General features: G+C 40.6%; 1 protein-coding gene across 2 annotated transcripts in view; it reads right to left on the bottom strand.

Annotated features, from left to right (window-relative positions):
• ZEB1 (zinc finger E-box binding homeobox 1) overlaps positions 1-22,817 on the bottom strand; it is a 209,422-nt gene that overhangs the window by 50,180 nt on the left and 136,425 nt on the right. For both annotated transcript variants that reach the window (XM_073334398.1, XM_073334399.1), the window contains exon 2: positions 4,322-4,522. In XM_073334398.1, the coding sequence (XP_073190499.1) occupies positions 4,322-4,522 (201 nt within the window). The remainder of the gene's footprint in view (positions 1-4,321; positions 4,523-22,817) is intronic.

Raw genomic sequence — 22,817 nt, 5'->3', positions numbered from 1 at the left:
GGGCTACACCCAGAAGGTAGTGATGGGCGTCTGTTCGCTGCCGCCAGAGCCCTCATCTGTGGAATACTATGCAGTTCCCTTCTCTTCCTCTTCAATATTTACATACAGCTGCTCAGAGAAATGGAGAGATTTTATGGGCTCAAATGCCAACAATATGCAGAACACACATAACTCTACCTATTGTTCACAGACTACATTATCACCACAGTCAGAGACAGTTAGGTAACAAAGATCGGTACATGGATGAGGTAGTCTTGGCTGAAGCTAAACTCTAGCAAAAAGGAGGTTTTGCTTGTAGACAGAGAAACACTTCAGAGTTTTTTTTTTGCCACAGTGCTGTCTGTAGTGGAGGAAGAGATATTCCACAAACCATCAAGGCACTCTGTAGTGTAGTAATCTTTATAGACAACTTTCTGATTCTGGACTAGCACATAGCAAGTCCGGTCTACAGTCAAGTTGATTTGCCCTTTCTGACTGGCTAAAGCTTGTACTTTTTGGGAATAACCTGTCTTGAATCATACCACACTTCCATTATCTCTGAGCTTGATTATATCATGCAGCTTACATTGGGCTTGAAAGCATGAGGCCTGAAAAAAGCTGCAAGTAATGCTGAATGCTGCAGCATGTCTCCTCAGTAACTCAGGTTACTGAGAAAACACAATCTGCACTTCTTTAACTTCAAAGCCTCTCTAGAAAACATCAATTGAAGTTTAAATTCTCAGTTGTCAGTTTTAAGGCTATAAAAACTGACATGGTCTGGCTACACCAGGTCTTACCCTCCAGCACCTTGACCACCCACAACAGATCTGCTCCTCAGAAATGATGGCTTTGCGTACTTCAGGAGCGAAGCTCATAGGTGCAAGAAAGAAGATTTTTTGAGGGCTGGCCCAAGAATATAGAATTCCCTCCGGCAGAAACTAAGAATAACCACAAACCTTATAATCTCCCCATTGAAAAGCAAGACTCACTTCAACATGGGTTTCCTGGATAGCAACCTACAACATATTAGTTTTACTTCTACTAAAAAAAAAAAAAAAGGCACAAACCAAATCTAACTTTTCCCCTTTGGAGTGAGGAGGGTAGAGGGAAAATGGTGAGAAAACGACATTTGACTTACATTAATAAGCCTGCTTATTTTTTAACTTGGAAGGCACTAATATACAAATGTAAGAACTTAAATCGAAAGGAATACAGAAATAAAAATAGTTTAATAAGCACTGTATCCACTAGATATGAACAGCATCCAGTTGTTGAATGTGTGCACATTATGGGTGAAATTCATCACATACCAGATGCCCTGCACTTAAGCCATACTTAAATTCTTAATGTGGTGTGTAAATGTTGCATGGGATCTTGAGTGGGCCCTCTTCAGCAGTATGAATTTCACCTTATGTGGTTTTCAGAGCTTGAATACTTTGTTAATTCTATAAGGTCTTTTCAAAATTATCCTCTTAATGCCAAACGCTATTGCACCTTGTTATGGACTGACTATTTGTCAAATGCCATTTTACACCTAATTTGTTTTTGAATTACACAAACACAAAAATGTATCTGAACTAATTTTTTAAATACATTTGGATTCCTCAAATGTCTGAACTATTTTTTTTTAAACACAGAGAAAGATAAAAAGAATCTTGCTCTCATTCTAAGATGCTGATACAGAAATCCAGCAGGAATGGAATTTTTCAGTCACGTTTTAAACACCTGAAAAAAACAGTCAGAAAATGTATATTTTGTTCCTCTTAATTTCCTATATATTTTACTTGGAAATTTATCATACCTTAGTTTAACAACACTATTTTTTTTACATCAGCAAACTTTACTTTATAACAATTTTTTTAAAAATATAATGTAGGTTTTAGTTTAAACTAAAAGGGGGGAAAAAGAAGACCTTATAGAATCACAACACACACCAATGCTGGAACATTGCCATCAACTTGTATGGGATGCATGTGGTTCACTTGCTGAGACCTGTATTCATGTTTCAGTTAAACCTCTTGAGATATACACCTTATATTTGAGACACCTGTTCTGAAGGTCTTTTAGAACTTCAGTTAGAATTGCTGGAAACGGAAAGAAACTGATCTGATAATGAAATGTAGTTTAAGTATGTTGCACCTACTTTTACATTTTTCTGAACTGATCAATCAGATGAAAACCGAAAAGTACACTGAGTAAAGATATGCAGGATAAATTTCTGTACAGGTTAGTGATGAAAACACAACTTGCTATACATGCTGTAAACTGGTATTCTTAACACACACACAAGTGTTTCAGGGATGTTCTCAGTGCTTCACAGTTACCCACCCTATTGTCTTTCCCCTTTAAGACAAACAGCACGTATTCAAGTGTTGTTTCCTTAGACCTATGCTGTACAACCAAGAGCACCAAATTACTTGTGACTTAACTTTCTTACTAGAAATGTCAAAAATATGAATACACAGCAAATCAAAATGTTGTAATGTACTATATCCACCTATGACTTCTCTTCACTATGAGAAGAATGTTTTATAAGAAACTGACTTCTCTTCACTATAAGAAGAATGTTTTAGAGTATGTATATTTTTCAGTACTGAATGTTAAAAACTTTATTTTAGCAAACACACGGTATATGAATTATTTAAATCTACTAGCTGTTCAAACAGCTATGAAAGTCTATGTTAGTAAAAATGACTGAAGTAGACACAATCATTTGCAGCATATTTAATGTATGTATAATAGAGACAAAAAATCAAAATATAGTAAAGTTAATAATTGAGCCCAATCCAAAGTCATGGTTTTGTACAAATTTATACATATGGAGCTATTTAGAGCCAAGCTTAAAAGCTAAGCCACCTGTCTCTCAAACTCATGCTGGCACGCATACCAGATTTATAGTACAATTTGGTTCAGCTGCTCAATTTTATCAGCTAGATTTGAAAGGCTGCATGGTATATTTAAATAAGAACAGTAAAAGCAGGTGAAATTACAGTGTTAGAGCTCTGAGAAAGCACAGCATGTATGGGATTCTTCCCAAAAGTGAGGGAGCCACGAGGCCCTGTTCCCACCATGACCCAGCCCCTAACCCTCCTTTTCCCCTGGAGGACCCGCTCTGAGGCCAAGCTGGAGCTGGAGCAGGAAGTCCAGGCCTCTCCACCTGCCTGGGTTTAGGTGGCCTGAGAGCAGCCCCATGTCCATGTCACCGTCCCCCAGGACGCTCCACCTAGGGCAGGTGGAGGGTCCGCGGATCCTCACAGTTGCCCACGCAGCTCCTACCCTGACCTGGCTCCAGCTGCCAGCCTGGGGGTGGAGTTTTGGGGACCGAAGAGCCACAGCCGGGCCACGGGCTTTCGGGGCCCTCACCCTGGGCAGGTGGAGGGTCAGTGACTCCACAAAGCTGCCTGGGCTCCCCGAGTGGCTCTTACCCCTTGAACCCCCTAGTTCCAGCGCCCCTGCCCTGAGTGATTCATGAATGAGGGAACGTTAGGTGTTCCCCCACCTAACTTGTCTGCAGGGCCCGATCCAGTAAGCATGGAATACTTTCAACATCAGACTAGAAAGAGAGAGAACAAAAGCATGAAAATGACAATGTAGCCTGATGGTTAGAGCACTCACCTGACAGATGGGAGGTCCTGGATTGAGTCCCTCTGCTCCAATAACTTTTTAAAAATATATATCTATATCTATCTATCTATATCCCTACAGGAACCGTTTCAACAGGAGCCACTGAGGGAGCTGCACATCAGAATATCCTATAGCCTACTGTCTAGCACACTCACAGGAGAGGTGGCAGATCCCTGTTCAAATCTCTTCTCCCACTCAGGTGGAGGGGGCACTTGAACGGGGCATCTCCCACAACACGGGTGAGTACCCTCACCACTGGGTTAAAAGTTATTAGAGAGCTCCTCACCTTCCACCCCAGCTTCTTGCTAAAACAGCATAGGTACCTTCCACCAAGAGAAGGTTTTCATCTGAGAATCCCAAGCAGACGGAGGCACCTGCCTGCAGCCTGGACTTAAGCATCTATCTCTGAGAAAGAGGCAAGGCTTAGTACCTCCCAATGGCTAGCTTAGGCAAGGAGCCTCCTAGTGTACTGGGTTTTGTGAATCCCATTCTAGAGATGCCTATCTCTCCCCATTCACAGGGAGTCTAAGCACCAAACTCAGGCTTTCTGAATCCCAATAATTTTCTTGGCATCACCATTCCTACGTTTCTTTGTATATCTAGCCCTGACTTTACAAATACACATTAATGATGAAGTGTATTCAAAAAAATTCTATTGAGTGAATGTTTCCAAGTATAATTTTTCTAATTAGAGCATCGTTACCCACACGGAACATACCTTCATCTTCCCAGCAACTGTTTGTACTTCCCGCTTTTTCACTGTTTTCTGGTAATACTGAATGGTCTGTTGGCAAGTCCTCTTCTGGCACACTAGCATCACAATCTGCTGCATCTGTTACACTTTCTTCTTCCACAATATGCAATTTGTCTTCATCATCTGAATCTGAATTTGTTTCTACCACATTATTGTAATTGGTAACTGCATGGAGACAAAAAGCAAAAAATAAATCAACAAAAACACTCTTAGTTCAGACTATAACTATGATTTCTTTAGAGGCATCACTACAGCACATCCAACATGTTTAGTGAGATATTTAGTGTGGGTGATAAGCAGTTACTGTATATTCTTCTTTTAGAAGCTAGTATACACGAGTGGTGCATACAAGCCTACACCACACTATACAAGCTCCCAACAGAATTAAGGTTTTAAAACAAAACAAACAAACAAACAAACAAACAAACAAACAAACAAACAAAACAAGCCTAGTGGCAGCTTCACAAAGGAAATGTTACACATCATCTTCCCCTATCATTTGGTACCTGGAAAGAGTAAGAGTTTATGTTTGTTCAAACTGGAGGACATATTATAACAGTCTTGTGGAGAAAAGGCTGTACAGTGAACATAAGAACAGCCATACTGGGTCAGACCAAAGGTCCATCTAGCCCATATCCTGTCTTCCAACAGTGGCCAATGCTGGTGCCCCAGAGGGAATGAACAGAACAGGTAATCATTAAGTGATCCATCCCGTCGCCCATTCCCAGCTTCTAACAAACAGAGGCTAGGGACACCATCCCTGTCTATCCTGGCTAATAGCCATTGATGCACCTATCCTCCATGAATTTATCTAGTTCTTTTTTGAACCCTGTTATAGTCTTGGCCTTCACAACATCCTCTGGCAAAGAGCTCCACAGGTTGACAGTGTGTTGTATGAAAAAATACTTCCTTTTGTTTGTTTTAAATCTGCTGCCTATTAATTTCATTTGGCGACCCCTACTTCTTGTGTTATGAGAAAGAGTAAACAACACTTCCTTATTTACTTTCTCCACACCAGTCATGATTTTATAGACCTCTATCATATTCCCTTAGTCATCTCCTTTCCAAGCTGAAAAGTCCCAGTCTTATTAATCTGTCCTCATAGGACAGCCGTTCCATACCCCTAATCATTGTTGTTGCCCTTTTCTGAACTTTTTCCAATTCCAATGCATCTTTTTTGAGATGGGTTGACCACATCTGTATGCAGTATTCAAATGTGGGCATACCATGGATTTATATAGAGGCAATATGATATTTTCTATCTTATTATCTATCTCTTTCTTAACGATTCCCAACATTCTGTTTGCTTTTTGACTTCCGCTGCACATTGAGTGCATGTTTTCAGAGAATTATCCAAATGACTTCAAGATCTCTTTCTGAAGTTGTAACAGCTAATTTAGACCCCATCATTTTATATGTGTAGTTGGGATTATGTTTTCCAATGTGCATTACTTTGCATTTATCAACATTGAGGGCTCTATGTATTTCCATCACATGGAAGTAGATATCACTAAAATAGTCCTAAAGATGCAGAGGAGATGTTATAATTTTGAATTGTTATAATTATTCTATTCAAAAACATTATTTCTTTCTCTTACAAACTTTAGAAACAAATGTTACACATACTGAAATTTTAATATTTTTAAAGTATAAACTATTTACGCTTATATTTTTTGGTGTAAAGTTCTCTGCTATATACTCATGCTGCATATCAATAATCATTGGCAGATTTTCATGTATTGTTATGAAGTGTTTTGACATACCTTGAATGAGAAAGGGGATTTAAAAAAAGGCAAATATTTATCAATGAATAAGCCTACAAATGTTATTATACCGGCGATACTCCTCCAGAGGTTAAAAGAATCATATCTATGATGTAGTAATCTCACTACTTTAGGATACTTGCACACCTATGCTATTTGCACTGTTAACACTCCAGAAGGTAGATTAATTCTCTCATTTGAAATTTTGCCTACTAAAATAAATGGGAGGATAGATTCCTGCTCTTTTCAATTCCACTTTTTTTAAAAAGGTAAATATTCTAACCATTTAAAACAAGCATTTAAGCAAGGAAATAGTTTCACTGCAAATCAGCAAACCACTAGCTCATTTCCTTCCATTTCAGAAGAAAAATGTCCCATGTAAAATATGCACCAGCATGACAAAACAACGTTTTTGACTTTAAAATGATCACCACATATTTCATATATGCACAATATTTTCAAAAAATGTAATGTGCAACCACTGCATCCGATGAAGTGAGCTGTAGCTCACGAAAGCTTATGCTCAAATAAATTGGTTAGTCTCTAAGGTGTCACAAGTACTCCTTTTCTTTTTGCGAATACAGACTAACACAGCTGTTACTCTGAAACCACTCCTTCATGGTTTTAGGTTTTCTATGACAATCCACAAATCCACATTCTGGTGTATGTACAATGTGATAATGTTATCATATTAATACCTTGCTATTCTATTGTTACTAACAATTACATTTTATGCATATTAAGTTTTGAAAGATAGTACTAATAAAAGAAAAACAAAAGACTTACATTAAGTTGACAATAAAAACCAAACCAGAATTATTTAATTGTATCTTCCTGACATTTCTCTATCCTGATTTCAGTATGTAAAGAGGGTAATGGCAGTAGGAAGGAATTACATCAGATACTCCTGTTACAATAATTTCATATACTCAGTGGAGCCAAGTTGGATCCTTTTACAGTAATGATATTATTTGGCACATTTACACAAAAACACCACACAACTCTTTAAAGGACTCTCACCTGCAAATCTTTTAACTAGCATTAATTTAACTGCTTAAATATACAGAAAAATATCCCACTCATTCTAATAGTTCATTAGATGACTCTTCATTTGTTAAGAGCTTGAAATTTTGTAATAAATTCAGCTTTATCTAAAAATTGGATTGTCCACATCTTCATATTTGGCCCATTTGATCTGTTGAACCTGAATTACTTCGTCTTCAGTTGATCAGTGAATCTAATTATGCAATGTACAGTTGCTGTAAGTGTTGAGAAACACCGGTGTGAAGGAAAGCAATAAGCCAGGGTTCAAATGCCTTCCCTGACCTGAACAGCAGTGGGTGGGGATGGGAGGAGGTATTGTTTCATGATCTCTGTGTGTATATAAAGTCTGCTGCAGTTTCCACGGTATGCATCCGATGAAGTGAGCTGTAGCTCACGAAAGCTCATGCTCAAATAAATTTGTTAGTCTCTAAGGTGCCACAAGTACTCCTTTTCTTTTTGCGAATACAGACTAACACGGCTGTTACTCTGAAACATGGTTTTTGTAAAGTGAAATCATGCCTCACCAATCTACTAGAATTCTTTGAGGGGGTATGTGGACAGGGGGGATCCAGTGGATATAGTGTATTTAGATTTTCAGAAAGCTTTTGACCAGGTCCCTAACCAAAGGCTCTTAAGCAAAGTAAGCAGTCATGGGATAAGAGGGAAGGTTCTCCTGTAGATTGGTAACTGGTTAAAAGATAGGAAACAAAGGGTAGGAATAAATGATCAGTTTTCAGAATGGAGAGAGGTAAATAGTGGTGTCCCTCAGCGGTCTGTACTGGGCCCAGTCCTATTTAATATAGTCATAAATCATCTGAAAAAAGGGGTAAACAGTGAGGTAGCAAGATTTGCAGATGAAACAAAACTACTCCAGACAGTTAAGTCCCAGGCAGACTGCGAAGAGCTACAAAAGGATCTTTAAAAACTGGCTGACTGGGTAACAAAATGGCAGATGAAATTCAATGTTGATAAATGCAAAGTAATGCACATTGGAAAACATAATCCCAACTATACATATAAAATGATGGGATCTAAATGAGCTGTTACCACTCAAGAAAGATCTTGGAGACATTGTGGATAATTCTCTGAAAACATCCACTCAATGTGCAGCGGAAGTCAAAAAAGCAAATGTTGGGAATCATTAAGAAAGGGATAGATAATAAGACAGAAAATAGCGTATTGCCTCTATATAAATCCATGGTACGCCCACATTTGGAATACTGCACGCAGATGTGGTCACCCAATCTCAAAAAAGATATATTGGAATTGGAAAAGGTTCAGAAAAGGGCAACACAAATGATTAGGGGGTATGGAACGGCTGCCCTATAAGGAGAGATTAATAAGACTGGGACTTTTCAGCTTGGAAAAGAGACAACTCAGGGGGGATATGATTGAGGTCTATAGAATCATGGCTGGTGTGGAGAAAGTAAACAAGGAAGTGTTATTTACTCCTCTTAACACAAGAACTAGGGGCCACCGAATGAAATTAATAGGCAGCAGGTTTAAAACAAACAAAAGAAAGTATTTTTTCACACAACACACAGTCAACTTGTGGAGCTTCTTGCCAGAGGATGTTGTGAAGGCCAAGATTATAATAGGGTTCAAAAAAGAACTAGATAAATTCATGGAGGATAAGTCCATATACAGCTATTAGCCAGGATGGATAGGCATGGTGTCCCTAGCCTCTGTTTGCCAGAAGCTGGGAATGGGTGACAGGGGACGGCTCACTTACGATTATCTGTTCTGTTCATTCCCTCTGGGACACATGGCACTGACCACTGTCAGAAGACAGGATACTGGACTAGATGGACCTTTGGTCTGACCCAGTATGGCTGTTTTTATGTACTGTAGTCTGACCTCTATCTTTTTCTTGGTCACTTGTTCTACCCATGTTTTAGTCTTCTTTGCAAACATAGAACCAATAATGAGGTAAAAAAAGATACAAACATTTTACAAATATTTTTCTAATTTTACAAATTGAGACCCTGATCCTGCAATGAGGTCTTTACCCCCTTGGAGCTGAATTGAATTTAATGGTGTTCTGCACAGGTGCAGAGGTCTGGTCACATGGTGCCCAACTGAATTTAATCAAACTCCACACAGGTGTATTGGGGTTAGCCCTCATAGAGGTCACTGTGGGATCAGGAGCTAAAAATTCAATCATGATACATAAGAACATTTTTTCCAGAAAATAAAATAAAATAAAAACTCAGGTTGCTGGGGGGTTGTTTTGGTTTTGCTTAGTTATATAATCAGTATATTAACTAGAATCTTTAGAAAAATCAGGGTTAAAGTGGTGTTCAAATATGAAAATGAAAAACAAATGTCTGTAATATACAAGCCAGCTGGAGACATGCACATGTAAGTTTGTGTGTCTAACCTGCACAATAAAAAACTGTAAAAGAAAATGGTCTTGATTACCACTGTTTTTATATTTTAAATATAATGAACTCATAATTCTAGTTATTTTGAAAGCTTCTTATGTTTTCAGTACAATCATGGTTGGATTCAGCACAAACTTAAAATCTTCTCATCCCAACATTTGTGGAATGCTAAAATTAACAAAGATCCATTCTCAAAATCTAAACCAATGACTCTTTCAGGTAGATTTTCATTCCACAACTCTCAATGAACCAACATACTAAAATGTGTACGAAACTTTGCTCCAATATTTTAGTCTTCCTCTTGCTCTTCCCCATCCTGTGACCTTTGGAAGATTGCGGGCACAAGACAAAAGAATATGTTTGAAAAGTGCTCAGCACATTTTGGGTGACACAACAACTAACCAACAAATACATACCAAAAAGAACATTACCGTGACAAAATCAAGCCCTCAAAAATTAGGAAATGTGAGTATAAAGGTTGCCTGTGGAATCTTAATTTGGCCCCCTTGTGCACATGCATTATGATACAGTCTTTAGTTACATGATCACATACAACTTCTTTTTTCCACAGGAGCTCTGCCTCATCCAGGGCACAGGATGGATGGTGCTCAGGGAACAAATCAGGTTTGTGTAGTGAATTAAGTTGTCTGTAGCATCCCTGCCTCATTTGCTCAAGCTGGAATTGATAGCTGGATTGATAGCTATTCAATATTTCTTTTTATCCTCATCATTCAATCTGTGGTTTCAATGCCTTATTTAATACACATTATCCAAAACCTTGTCCTGAATTCAGAATTATATCTCCACATATGGTGCTCAACACCACAGCATCTGAGTGCTTCACAACCATCAATGAATTTGACTTCACAACATTCCTATGAAGTGAAGTGGTATATTATCTCCTTTTTACAGAAGGGGAAACTGAAGTGCAGAAAGAGTAAGTCCAAAACTCTCAAAAGTATCCACTAATTTTGAATTTCCAATCTGGGATGCCTTGGCCTTATTTTTTCCAGGGTACTTAGCATTTTGTATGTTGAAAGCACAATTTTCATTCACTCTAGTTGCACTAGTGCTCAGCACATCTTCAGATCAGTCCCCAGCGGTCTCAAGTTGGGCACCCCGACAATAAGGAATATACAGTGTCTAAGGCTGAGAAGTCTGATTTAAGCGACACAGGAAGAGGCAGAATAGAATCTAGTTCTTCACGGTGACATTCAACTGCCTTAATCCTGGGAGCATCCTCTCTTCCTGCAGTCCCCTGGCTCCTTTACTTCACACCTTCCAAGGTCTCCAGCAAATGAATCAGGCGTCTTACTAACAACAATCACATTCACCTCCAACCCTGATTCATCCCATCCTGTGGAAAAACACAGTATGTGACCATGTAATTAAAGGCATTATCATTCTGCATACTCAGAAGATGACCAAATTAAGATTGCCTGGGTAAACTTAATACTGGCATTTCCTAATTTTTGAGCGCTGGACTTTGAAATTTTAACATTCTTTCAACAGAATTTTTTTAGAATTTTTTATAAAAAAATGTAATTTCCTAGATTTTTAGGAAACCAAACTCATAAAAACAAATCCCATCATATGGAACCAAACTGACCACCACATGGGTCACGAGCAGGGTCTTTAGATGTTCAGCACAGACATATACCACTTGAACTGGTGGTAGTATTAGAAGACACTGCAGGGGGAAGAGAGACATTTTGCCCGTGGGTTTCACAGCTACTTGCAGACAGCAGAAGAATGTTGTGAACTCAGGAATCCATGCTATTCCAGGTTCTGGAAGGGAGCATTCATTAGTGTTTACAAACCTTTCCAACTCATTCTACCCCAGTCTGCTAGCATGTCTCCCACAGCCTGTCTCCTTGTGTTCCTTGCGTTCCTGTATAGTGAGAGGCAAAACCACCCCAGTGGATCTCTTGCTCTTTCGCAAAAGATGAAAAAAGGAAGCAGCCCTTTGAACTCTGGGGGCAGATCCTGACTTGAGAATTTGGTCAGCTATGTTGCTGGGAACATGTGGCAAGGATTTTACCTTGAACCAAGTCTAGTTTGTTACATTTTAGTTACTGGAAAGCATTTTCTTTTTTTTTCTTTCTCTCATAACCATTTCTGACTTTAATGCCTTATACATGTACTCATTTAAAATCTCTCTCTTTGTAGTTAAACAAACTGTTTTATTCTTTAATTAAAACTAATCCAGTGTTGTGTTTAAACTGAATTGTTTGGTAACTCCAATTAAAGTAGAAAACTGTTGCATATTGAGCCTATACAGGGGCAATGGACCCCTATGATGGGGTGTCCACCTCACACTAGCCAGTAAGGGGTTAATATAGCCTTAGGGAGGTTGCACGAAAAGCAGCCAATAGGAGAGGGGCTGTGAAGAGCAGCCAATCAGGGCCCAGCAGGTCCATAAAGAAAGACCCGCAGGGCAGAGTGGGGTGAATAGCTGCCTGGATCTTGAGGAGGGAGGACTATGTCTGGAGTAGGCTGCAACCCAGTAGCACCTTGGCCAGAACACTGCAGGTGGGAACCTGGGGAGAAGAGAAGGCACTCCGGATGGGCTGCTGAGACTGAGGAAGGTATTGTGGCTGCAGGGATGTGGCCCAGGGAAATGCAGTGATAGTAGAGGCAAAGGAACACAGTAAGCAACTGCGGTTCAGAGGGCTGTGACCCAAAATAGTGGGTGGGCCTCGGTCCCCCCCACTGCCACCAGGAAGTGGCAGAACAATTTACTGCAGGCGCCATTGGGAAAGTGGTAGGACAATTTACTGCAGTCATCACTGAGGAAGTGGCTGGACTACTGAGAAGTTAAACTTCCCCCAGAAGGGGGAGAACGCTTACAGTGACACAACGGGAGGACTGAGCCACAAAGACAACAACTGCTGTTCCTGACACTGTGAGAGGGGTTACAGGCAGACTGCTGAGAAGGAGTGACGGGGTGCAGACCACAAACCGGGGCATCAACCTAATCCCCAGAACAACCAAGAGGAGGCACCAGTCTGGTGGTGAGTGACGCACTCTGTGACATCCTCTAATATCTGAAGTATCCAGGAGAGGAAAATCTGGGACTGAGTGTGTTGGGGTCACCCGGAAAAGAGAAACCAAGGCTGGTGGAAACCAGTGTCAACTGGAGGGTTGCTGGCAGGCTGCAGCTATACACAGACACTCAGGGTGTGACCTACATGCTGTTTGTGAGCAATCAAGGTTCCAGTAAGGCCACTGCATCGGCGAATGACCCACTGGCCAAGTGCTGTAGGGGAGACTCGTACTAAAGTCCAGTGGCATATAGGCTGGGTACCAGTGGTGAGCCTTGAGTTGCATGTAGCGTTCCCCTTTGGACTCAGAAGAGGAGCCCTCCTCTTGGTGACCACGATGGAGCAGAACCCAATTCTGCCACCACGCAGTGCTGGAGTTTGAGGATGGGTGGAAGACCAGAGATGGTTGGGACACTGAGATCAGGGTTGGCTTGCTTCTAGAGAATGCTGGGGGGGGGGCGGTCTGGTGCTGGGAAGGAGCCCAACTCCCCTTGTTCTTTCCTGCTTCTGGACACAGGAACTGGAAGGTGTTCTGTGAGACTGGGAAAGAGAGTAGGTCCCTCACCACTTGGAAACCCCCTGTGATCAACACAAGTCAGACTGCTGGTTCCATGGTGGCTTCCAGGTGTGGGCGGAGGGTCCTGCACCAGACTCAATACTCTAAGCAGAGTCGACAATGCTATCACGGGCCCAGGAGTGGAAAAGTGGCCCATGTCTCTCTGCTCTGCCTTTCCCCTGCTTGTCTTTCTTCTGCACCAGCAAGCACCCTTTGTCAGTGCACTGCTTTTTGTGCTTCTTCCTCAGCACCAGGGATGGTGAATGGTGCCGGGAAGAATTCATTGCTGGAGGAGCACTTCACACCGACGCTGAAGTGCTCAACACCAAATTGGAGTGACTCAGCTCTGAGGGTGGCTTCCATAAGGATAGCTTTCAGCCTAATGTCTTTCTTTTTTAGTATGGGGTCTGAAGTCCTGACAGATCTGGCACTTGTCCTTCATGTGAGTTTCCCCCAAGCACTTCACGCAGCTGTAGTGTGGGTCACTCACGGGACGAGAACATGCCTGGCCCCTGGGGTGAAGGAATCCATGAACGACAGGAACTATCTATTACATTATGTACAGTAATACTAATTACAAAAACTATATACACTAAAGTATGACAACTAAGAACAAAGAGTTAGAAGGGTGTGTGTGGGAGGGGCAAAGCATGCATGAACACCTGTGCATTGCTGAAGCCAGTTCCCTTGACTCACAGCCTCTCCTCCTGGGCTCCCATGATTGTGGGGGATGGGATGAGACAGGACGGCTTAATGGGGGACCCCAGCTGCTTCTGTGGTAACCTGAGCACAGGAGCTGCAGTCACCCTGGCACCAGCTGCTGCAGCAATGTGGCTGCTCTGGTGCCTCCCAGTGCTACTGTGGCCACCTTCCTGCTGGGACTGGGGCTGCTGCTGCTGCCGCCACCAAGGGGAAGCCACATTTTGGGTTCCTGCTTCCCTTCATCATTCCCATAACTCCTTCTCTTCCCCATCCCATCCCCCTTCATCTCCCTCTTCCCACTGCCTCTGCCCCTTCCCCCCAGTCCTTTTTCTTTCTCCTTCCCTATCCCCCCTTCCCCACTGTCTCTTCCCCCCACCCACGTGCCTCACCCTTGGGCACTCACCATTGTACAGGAAATAGGCAGGCATTAGGACCCAGGAGGTGATGGCCTGTTGCTGAGGTAGCAATCCAGAGCAGCAGCTCCATCCTGCTCCCCAGCTCAGCCCAGCCCAGCCGCAGGCTATTGTGCTTGGCCTGCTAGAGGAGAGCTAGCTGTGCAGGGCAGCTCGGCGCTTGCAGAAATTGGGGGCGGAGGGAGTGGCACTCCGTTTTTTGGGAAGGCAATGCCCCCCTCCCCTCCAATCCCACCTAACTACGCCTATACCAGAAACAACTGGGAAGAAAACCTTGCTGAAGCAAGAAGGGTTGTACTAGTAACCGTCATGCCAGTAAGAAGGAACTGAGAGGGTGCGTGACTGGCAGCACCCCTTATACCAGTGCATGAGCGCGTGGCTCCAGATGGCGCTAAAGCTGGCTCGACAGATTCTGCTGAGGGAAAAATCTCTGGCAATGGTGCATGTGGCGAGCACATATCTAACGTGGAATGGATATGAACAAGCACTTGAAGAAGAAATAGTTTTCTCAGCCCCAGGGGAAATAGCTTTTTTTATAGAAGAAAAAGCTGCAATTAACATGAGTTATGTTTTAAACACTTGATATGTGAGTTTTTACCCTCCAGTAATCTCTTCTGTACCTCACTTTTTGAGGTTCTATCAATTTGCCTCACATCTGTTTTCCAGCCAGTCCCAGACTGATGATTTTTCCTGTCGTATTTTAGGTTTTCTTCACTTGCAATAGTAACCAGTGGCCACATGCTAATATACTTCTAAATCTTACTTCTCAGAGTTATTTTGTTGCTGTTTTTTGTTAAGCATACAGGTTCATGTACATATTATTATCAATATTCCCATATTTGCAGAGAAAAACAGTAAAAGCCAGTATGATACAGCTGAAACAAGAAGCAAGAGAGTTCTGCATGATTGTTCTGATTTTCTTCAGTTAACATCAGGTTACTATAATGTGGGCTGAATTAATGCATATTAATAATCAAATGCCACAGTCTTCATGGAATATAAATATGTTTTTACTTTATATGCTATACAATTCCAGCATACACTGAATTTTCAAGAATACATGAACTCATTTTTATTTAAGGTTGACCCTTAATTCATTAGGGTCTGTATAAGGTTCTCAATAAATACATTACACTAAAAATAGTGTGTGGGGGGTAGCGGGGGAAAACACACCAGGTCATGAGTATGAATCGGATACAAAATATCAGAGAATAAAAGATAATTGGAAGATTTTTACTGTGATGAATGGAATTCATTCTACACCACATATATCAAAACATTTGTTAATGACGATGGTGATGAAGAAATGTGTTCAGTTCAGTCCCATACCTTTGAATTCTCATTGTTTACACAGGAACAAAGTTACATATTTTAAGACTTTAATTTAAGGGAGCTTGTCTGTTCCATTTGACACTGAAATTCATATGTAAGATGAAAGAGTAGTGATAAGGCAGAATCTGAGAAAGAATCAACTTAGGTGTAACTTAACTAGAAAGGACCAGATTTTAGAAACAACATTTGTTCACATAAATGAGCTGACATGCATTTCAAGCAGCCTTGAATTTAATTCTGTTAGCCTTTTGTAAATGAAAATGAAGTATAGCAGGTATGTAACAGACATGTCTGATTTCAGGTTAATAATGACATGGATAGGAGAAGAAATTCTGTCAAACTCTTTCAAATAGAGATATTCTACTTGTCAGAAGGCTGCATATATGAAGAACTAGTTGAATGCTAGTGGGGCAGAGAGGTAGTGTTAGGCCAATAAAAAAAATCTCTATTCGGTGGGGGAAGCAAATCATCTCATCTTGGTATCTCAGAGCTTACCAGGAAGAAATAATAAAGGCTGTGATTGTGTTACATTTCATGGAACCCTCCCCTCCATGGTTAGGATCTGCATTAAGGAAAGGGTAGCCAAAATAACGGAAGTTCCCATGACTAGTGGAACCCCTGGGTAGCATTCCCCCAGTGGAGTCATTCTTCTAGGACAAAGGGTACATTTGGGAGTTTAAGCCAGCTTGGAGCAGCAGGGTTTTGGCATGGCTGGCCTTGCCCTTCTTTTGATCAAGGGGATTAATGTGATTCAAATGAGGGTCCTAAGACCCATTCTGCAGGAAATCAAATGCTATTCCATCCCAAGAAAATGTTGCGGGGAAATCTCCATGAACTTCTTCTCAGAGATATGCCTCTCTGTTAGCCTCCTCCATTGTATTTTACTGTGGGAGGGTGCAATCCTGTCCAAAATGGAGAAATATTCTCCACAGATTGCAATGGCTTCGATCAACTCATGAAGAGAGAGAGCATTCTGAAGGGGAAGAGAATAAGTTGTTTTCAAATACTTTGTGAGTTATTTTCAGTGCTTCACATAGAGGTAGAAATCTCAATAGTTCCTAAGATAAGTCAGAGAGATTGAAGACAGCAAACATACAATGCTACCTATACATGTTAAAGTAGTATATATGGTATTTCAGTTAACTTCATAATACGCTTATTTAAATGGTATATATTTAAGTATTTGCAACTGATTATAACAGAATTTATTTATTAAAAACAGTTACCTACGTACTGTACATTGGGTCAGTCTGACTGTGATTCACTTTCTCCTCGGAAAAGGAAATAAGTAGAACACAGCAATGCTAATAAAGGCAAAATGGTTAAGCTAGTTTTTCTCCACTGATAAACCTTATTAATGGGACATTATTTCAGACACAAAATAATTGTGAGGAGTACAAACATGTTCTCTGTAAAAGGGGAAAAGGTGACAGGAAAAGAATTTGCACTTGAAGTATGAGTAAGGCATTTAGCTTAAAATATTGTTAGAACAATTTGTAACATTAGTGACACTTTTAAAATATGGGACATGCATGAGAAATAAAAATGTATTTTTAAAACTTTTTTCTCAAAGTATTTAACTTTTTTCTGTTTCCCCCAAAACAGGTGGCCCATCTTCGTAGTTGCAAACCCATGTAAACAGGACCAAATAGTGGGGCAAGATGCCAGGAAGTAGAAGATGGCAGCTCCAAAGATGATGATCAGCACAGTCAGAGATAATCTGTCATCTGCTGTCCCACCCTCTTCCAGGAGAGGAATCCAGACCTTGAAGAGGTCAGGGAGCTGCTAGAGAAAGGAGGATTGCTGCTGGAGAGCATCCCTATAGCTAGAACTCTCTGTTGGTTTATTGGGAAAGAGAGGGAGACAGAACTGGAAGCTGCTGAGTAGGGAAGCCACTAAGCAGGAGCCACTGAACAGGGGCTAAGTGGGAACAGAAAAGCCAAGGAGCCAGAAGAGAATGTGGGGAAAGGAAGCTGAATAAGGTCAGAAAGGGAAAGAGCTCAGCAGGGTAGCCTGAGAGAAAGGTCTGGCTGCTGGGGGAGGGCAGAAGAGAGTTGGATCAATCTTAACCATGTTGTGGATGAAGGGAGCAAGATAGCACATTTGATAAATCACTCTAAGTAGTTATCACTGGGGATCTTCCAATCTTCCCCCCAAACGTATTAAATTTTTTCATTAGTATGAAATTTTGGCTGGTAAAATCCCGTTGAAATAAAGTTATAGATTTGCTGGTAATTATTGGTTACAAACAAAAACTTTATACCACTGCTGGTATTTAATCCCAAACTGACAACTTTCCTTGGATAGCAGCTGTGTTGGTGAGAAGTATGGGTTATCAGAACTCAACTAATAACGGCTGAAAAGTATTCCCAGAAAGTGTCTTTATTTAATTATAGGTAGGATTGCCGACTTTCTAATTGCACAAAACCAAACAACCTTGCTCCACCCTGCACCCCGCCCATTCCCTGCAGCCCTGCCCTGCCCCTTCTCTGAGGTCCCACCTCTGCTCACTCCATCCCCCCTCTCTCCGTCGCTCGCTCTCCCCCACCCTCACTCACTATCACCAGACTGGGGCAAGAGGTTGGAGTATGGGAGGGGGCTCTGGGCTGGGAAAGGGGATTGGGGTGCAGGAGGGGTGAGGTCTCTGGCTGGAGGCTCTGCGTTGGGGCCGGGCTGAGGGTTTGGAGTACAGGAGGGAGAGCAGACCCTGGAAGGGAGTTAGGGTACTGGAGGGAGTGCGGGCTCTGGGAGGGAGTTAGGTTGTGGGAGGGGTTTCTGACCTGGGGCTGGGGATTGGGGTGCAGGAAGAATTTTGGAGTGTAGGGTCTGGGAGGGAGTTGGGTGCGGGAGGGAGTTCACTGCCCAGCTGGAGCCCGCATACAGCTTACCTCAGGCAGCGCCCAGAAGTGGCCGGCTTGTCTGGCTTCTAAGCGGAGGGTCCATTGGGCTCTGGGCTCTGCCTGCGCCTACCGGTGCCACCCACACAGCTCCCATTGGCTGTGGTTCCGGCCAATGGCAGCTGTACAGCCAGCGCTTGGGGTAGGAGCAGCGCACGGAGCCCCCATGCCTAGGAACCAGACATGCCAGCTGCTTCTGGGAGCTGAACGGAGCCAGGGAGCCTGCCAAAGCCCTGTTGAATCACTGACCGGACTTTTAGTAGTCCAGTCAGCAGTGCTGACTTGAGCCATCAGGGTCCCTTTTTGACCAGATGTTCAGGTAGAAAACTGGACACCTGGCAACCCTAATTATAAAGTATGTCAAAAAATCTAACATAGGAGTAGACATGTAAAATAATATTTATTAGTAAACATCTTTTTATAAGTCAAAATAAATGACACTTTAGTTATTTTTTGGGGGGGTGGGGGCGAGGGGGAAGAGCAAAAAATAGGAATAACCTTACAAGGTAATGCATAGCACTTCTTATTACAGGTTAAATATTTCATGACTTAGGAAACCCTAAGGTGCAAAAGCAAAGATCAACTTTGTTTTACCAGCTAATTTTAGACCAATTAGGTAACCATTGACCTGTAACAGGAAGCAACTAGTTTTGGCCACTGCAGGTAAGTAATCACTATACTCCGGAAACCAACAGCCATAAAAGGTACTGTAAGAATATATCATCTGGAACACTTGTGAAGCCTGTCGATTTACAAACTCTAGGCCACACAGGCATACAGTAAAAAAAGTTAATGAAACCCTTCCAAGGCTCTGCAGTATTGCACAGTGCTGAGAAACATATGTGAGCATTCTTAGTCTTGGCTTTAGTCCAGAACTCTTTCACTGACTTATTAAGTTGTAATATTAACATGCATATTATTTAAATACCACTTTAAAACTGTAAATGGAGCAATGTTTCTTTTAAAAGAAAACATTACAATTTAAAACTATCTGTAACTGTGGACTACTAAATAAAAAAGAATTGAAACTATAGTAAAAGCAGGGATGACTTTCAGTGAGAAGTGACATTTGAGCTCCAACATTTTCTCTCAGGCTGTTTGCCATCCCAAACAATGTAGGAAAACTCACCCCACTAGCTAGTCAATCAAATTCTAATGTGTCTGCTCAGCATCATCACTAGTGCAGCGAGAGGACAGTGGCATTTAGTCAGAAATAGCACAGATAGGCAAGTGAGGTCAAAAGTGCAATGAGAAGGCCTGGAAAAAATGAAGGGGATCCTGAACAAATAGAAAACAAGGACCAAGAGTATGTGTCAAGAACCCTTCTTAGGGTGCTCAGTTCTAGCACAGGGAACAGTAATCTATTTTTAAAATGGCATACACACACTTTTTATTTTATTACATTCCAATTAAGTTGAAAAACTAAATTTCCAAAGTGTTTCATAAGACACCTAGAGAGGTTTTCAAAAATTCTGTAGATTGTAGAAGACCATATACTTCTCTGGGGTCCCCTTCTCCATACCACATTATATTTAGATCTTTTCATCCAGGAGGATTCCAGAACAGTTTAACTGACTATTTAAGGCTCTATCACACAGCACTACAATGTAACTCTCTCTAGAGTGGAATGTGACATTCATTTTAGGCCAGGTAAACAATACCACAGTTTTGAGGCGGCAGAATGAAAAATAATATCTCTAAAACTACTGAGAGAATGTAACTGCCATAATATAAATATGACCAGGAAACAGGGGTTAGTATCAGTATTCTTATAAAAATACAATTTACCTTTTGAGAGCACAATATAAATGTGTTCAATTTTATACTGTATCTAATCTAAAAGGTAGCACCTACAGCAGCTCATTGCTCAGAATACTTTCCAGATCATTGGGTCAATAATAATTTTTGCACTATCTTGGACTTTCCATCCAAGTACTAAATCCTGTGTGACTAATGAGATTACAGTCGAAGGTGGTAGTATGATGGTTACTTATTCTATTACCTTAAAAAGACAATATAAAAAGACAAACTTTCAAAAAGAAACTAACAAGAATTATAAATCTTTTTCCATAACTCACTTATGTCATTAGTAACATTACTACTAAACTATTATTTTAATATATCACTCATTAGTAACATACAGATATTAAAATATGGAACCAGATGAGTTTGTGAATAATATATCATCCTCCTTCACTTCTGGGGTAATAGTTCAAAAATGCATGAAGAGATTTTAAATAAGCTCAATCACTGGGAGCAAAAACACCTTGGTGAAGAAAAGTGCATCTATTTATCAGTTTTCTGTTGGCAGAGAGTCACAAGATACATATGGAATATGCACTAGAAGTTCTCCAGTGCCTCTCAAATCAATCTCCACCCAGAATCACTTCAATTGTCTTCCACACCAGAAGTTGTTCCAATAAAAGATATTACCTCATCACCTTGTCTCTTTTAATTATCTTAACATTTTATGCTACTGCCGATTATAATACCTAGAGACATACAGAGAACTGTTTATTTCCACTAAAGAAAGACAAGACTAAGCAGGGAGCTTTAATTACTGCTCACCTTTAGAAGGGGTACACAGGGTCAAAGACGTTATTAACAGCAGGAGACCAGAGGGAAACTGAAGAAGTTACCTGTGCTTTACAACTGTGTGGATAAATAGCTGACAATAATACAAGCTTATTAATGCTTATAATCATGCTTATGAGCATTGTAACAAAAATACTGAACTTGCTTAAAGATAAAATAAATAAAAATACATTTTTAAAAAATAAAATAAAATCACAGCTTCCTGTGTCCAAACAGTTTTTGAATCTCGCTTTTGAACAACAATTAGGAAGAGAATTGAACATTGCCATTTTGGGATTGAATTATTAAAGAGTCATTAAAAATCCCTATCTTTCAAAACAAAAATATCAGAAGCACTCATAAAAAGCACTATTTTTGTCAGAGAGACAGACTTTTGACTATTTGACTAAGCACGTCTGAAGGATTTCCATGTGGGAAGAACAATGTTTTGAAAGGTTTCAGAGGAGCAGCCTTGTTAGTCTGTATCTGCAAAAAGAAAAGGAGTACTTGTGGCACCTTAGAGACTAACAAATTTATTTGAGCATAAACTTTCGTGAGCTACAGCTAACTTCATCGGATGCATGCAGTGGAAAATACAGTGGGGAGATTTATATACACATAGAACATGAAACAATGGGTGTTACCATACACACTGTAAGGAGAGTGATCAGGTAAGGTGAGCTATTACCAGCAGGAGAGCGGGGGTGGGGGAGGGGGGGACCTTTTGTAGTGATAATCAAGGTGGGCCATTTCCAGTAGTTGACAAGAACGTCTGAGGAACAGTGGGGGGACATTCTGCAAGCCAAACAACTAATTTGTTGACTCTTATCTTAATACATGGTACAATGATTAGGTACGTAGTGTGTGATTTGTTAGTCTTACGCAGAGGTAAAAAATAAGGACCCCCCAACACATTGGTAACCACTTAAAAAAAAAAGCCAAATACGTACCCATGCTATGCACTTGTCAAAATGCAAATCCCACCTTAGAAAAATGAGGTAGAACTGAGCAGCATAAATGTTCTAACACTGGTTTAGTAAACAAGAAGCTGTCAACTTCCAATAACCTATTATTCACACCTCTTTAATCACTGCCAGAGAGTCGATTATAAATAGCCTCATACATCTTTAAATAAGGTCATTCCAAAATGAAACAACAAAGAGGGTAGTAAATATTCCAGTACATAAGCAATTCAAATTCTACAGGATAAAAGAACTGCATTTCTCAAATGTTCAGTTAAAAGAAAGACAACAAATTCTTTTATTGACTGGTGCAAACAATTGCAAGTATGTACTGTATGTCAGATCAATAAAACAGTCAAATTATGCTACCGTTTTTAGACAGAGCCCTTAAAAGAATTCATACTGTTTATACCTCACTCCAAAGACAATATTTACAAATATTAAATAATACAAAATTAATTAAATGTATAAGCACTACCTGAGTAAGTCCATTAGGCAAAGTTCTTGTATGAGGGTATTCAGAAAAAATGCTCCTCTACATTTATTCAGAAGCAGCAGACAGTTAATTTAAGTAAACTCCTGCTTCATATTAAACCCTCTTTTCTACTTCTATTATTATATTGGGTTTTTTAACCATTCTAGAAATTGAGAGAGATGAGAAGAGAGAATGAATACAAACAGGAACGTATAAAAATCTCTTTCCTTTCACAGAGTTCAAAAATAGTTGATCAAAAGGATATGCCAAAGTAGTCAATATGTAGTAAAAACCAAAGCCAAACAACAAAAACT

The sequence above is a fragment of the Lepidochelys kempii genome, chromosome 2, assembly GCF_965140285.1.
Source record: "Lepidochelys kempii isolate rLepKem1 chromosome 2, rLepKem1.hap1, whole genome shotgun sequence".
Taxonomy (NCBI): Eukaryota; Metazoa; Chordata; order Testudines; family Cheloniidae; genus Lepidochelys; species Lepidochelys kempii.
Note: the sequence above shows the minus strand (reverse complement) of the source record. Positions and strands in the feature narration are given on the sequence as shown.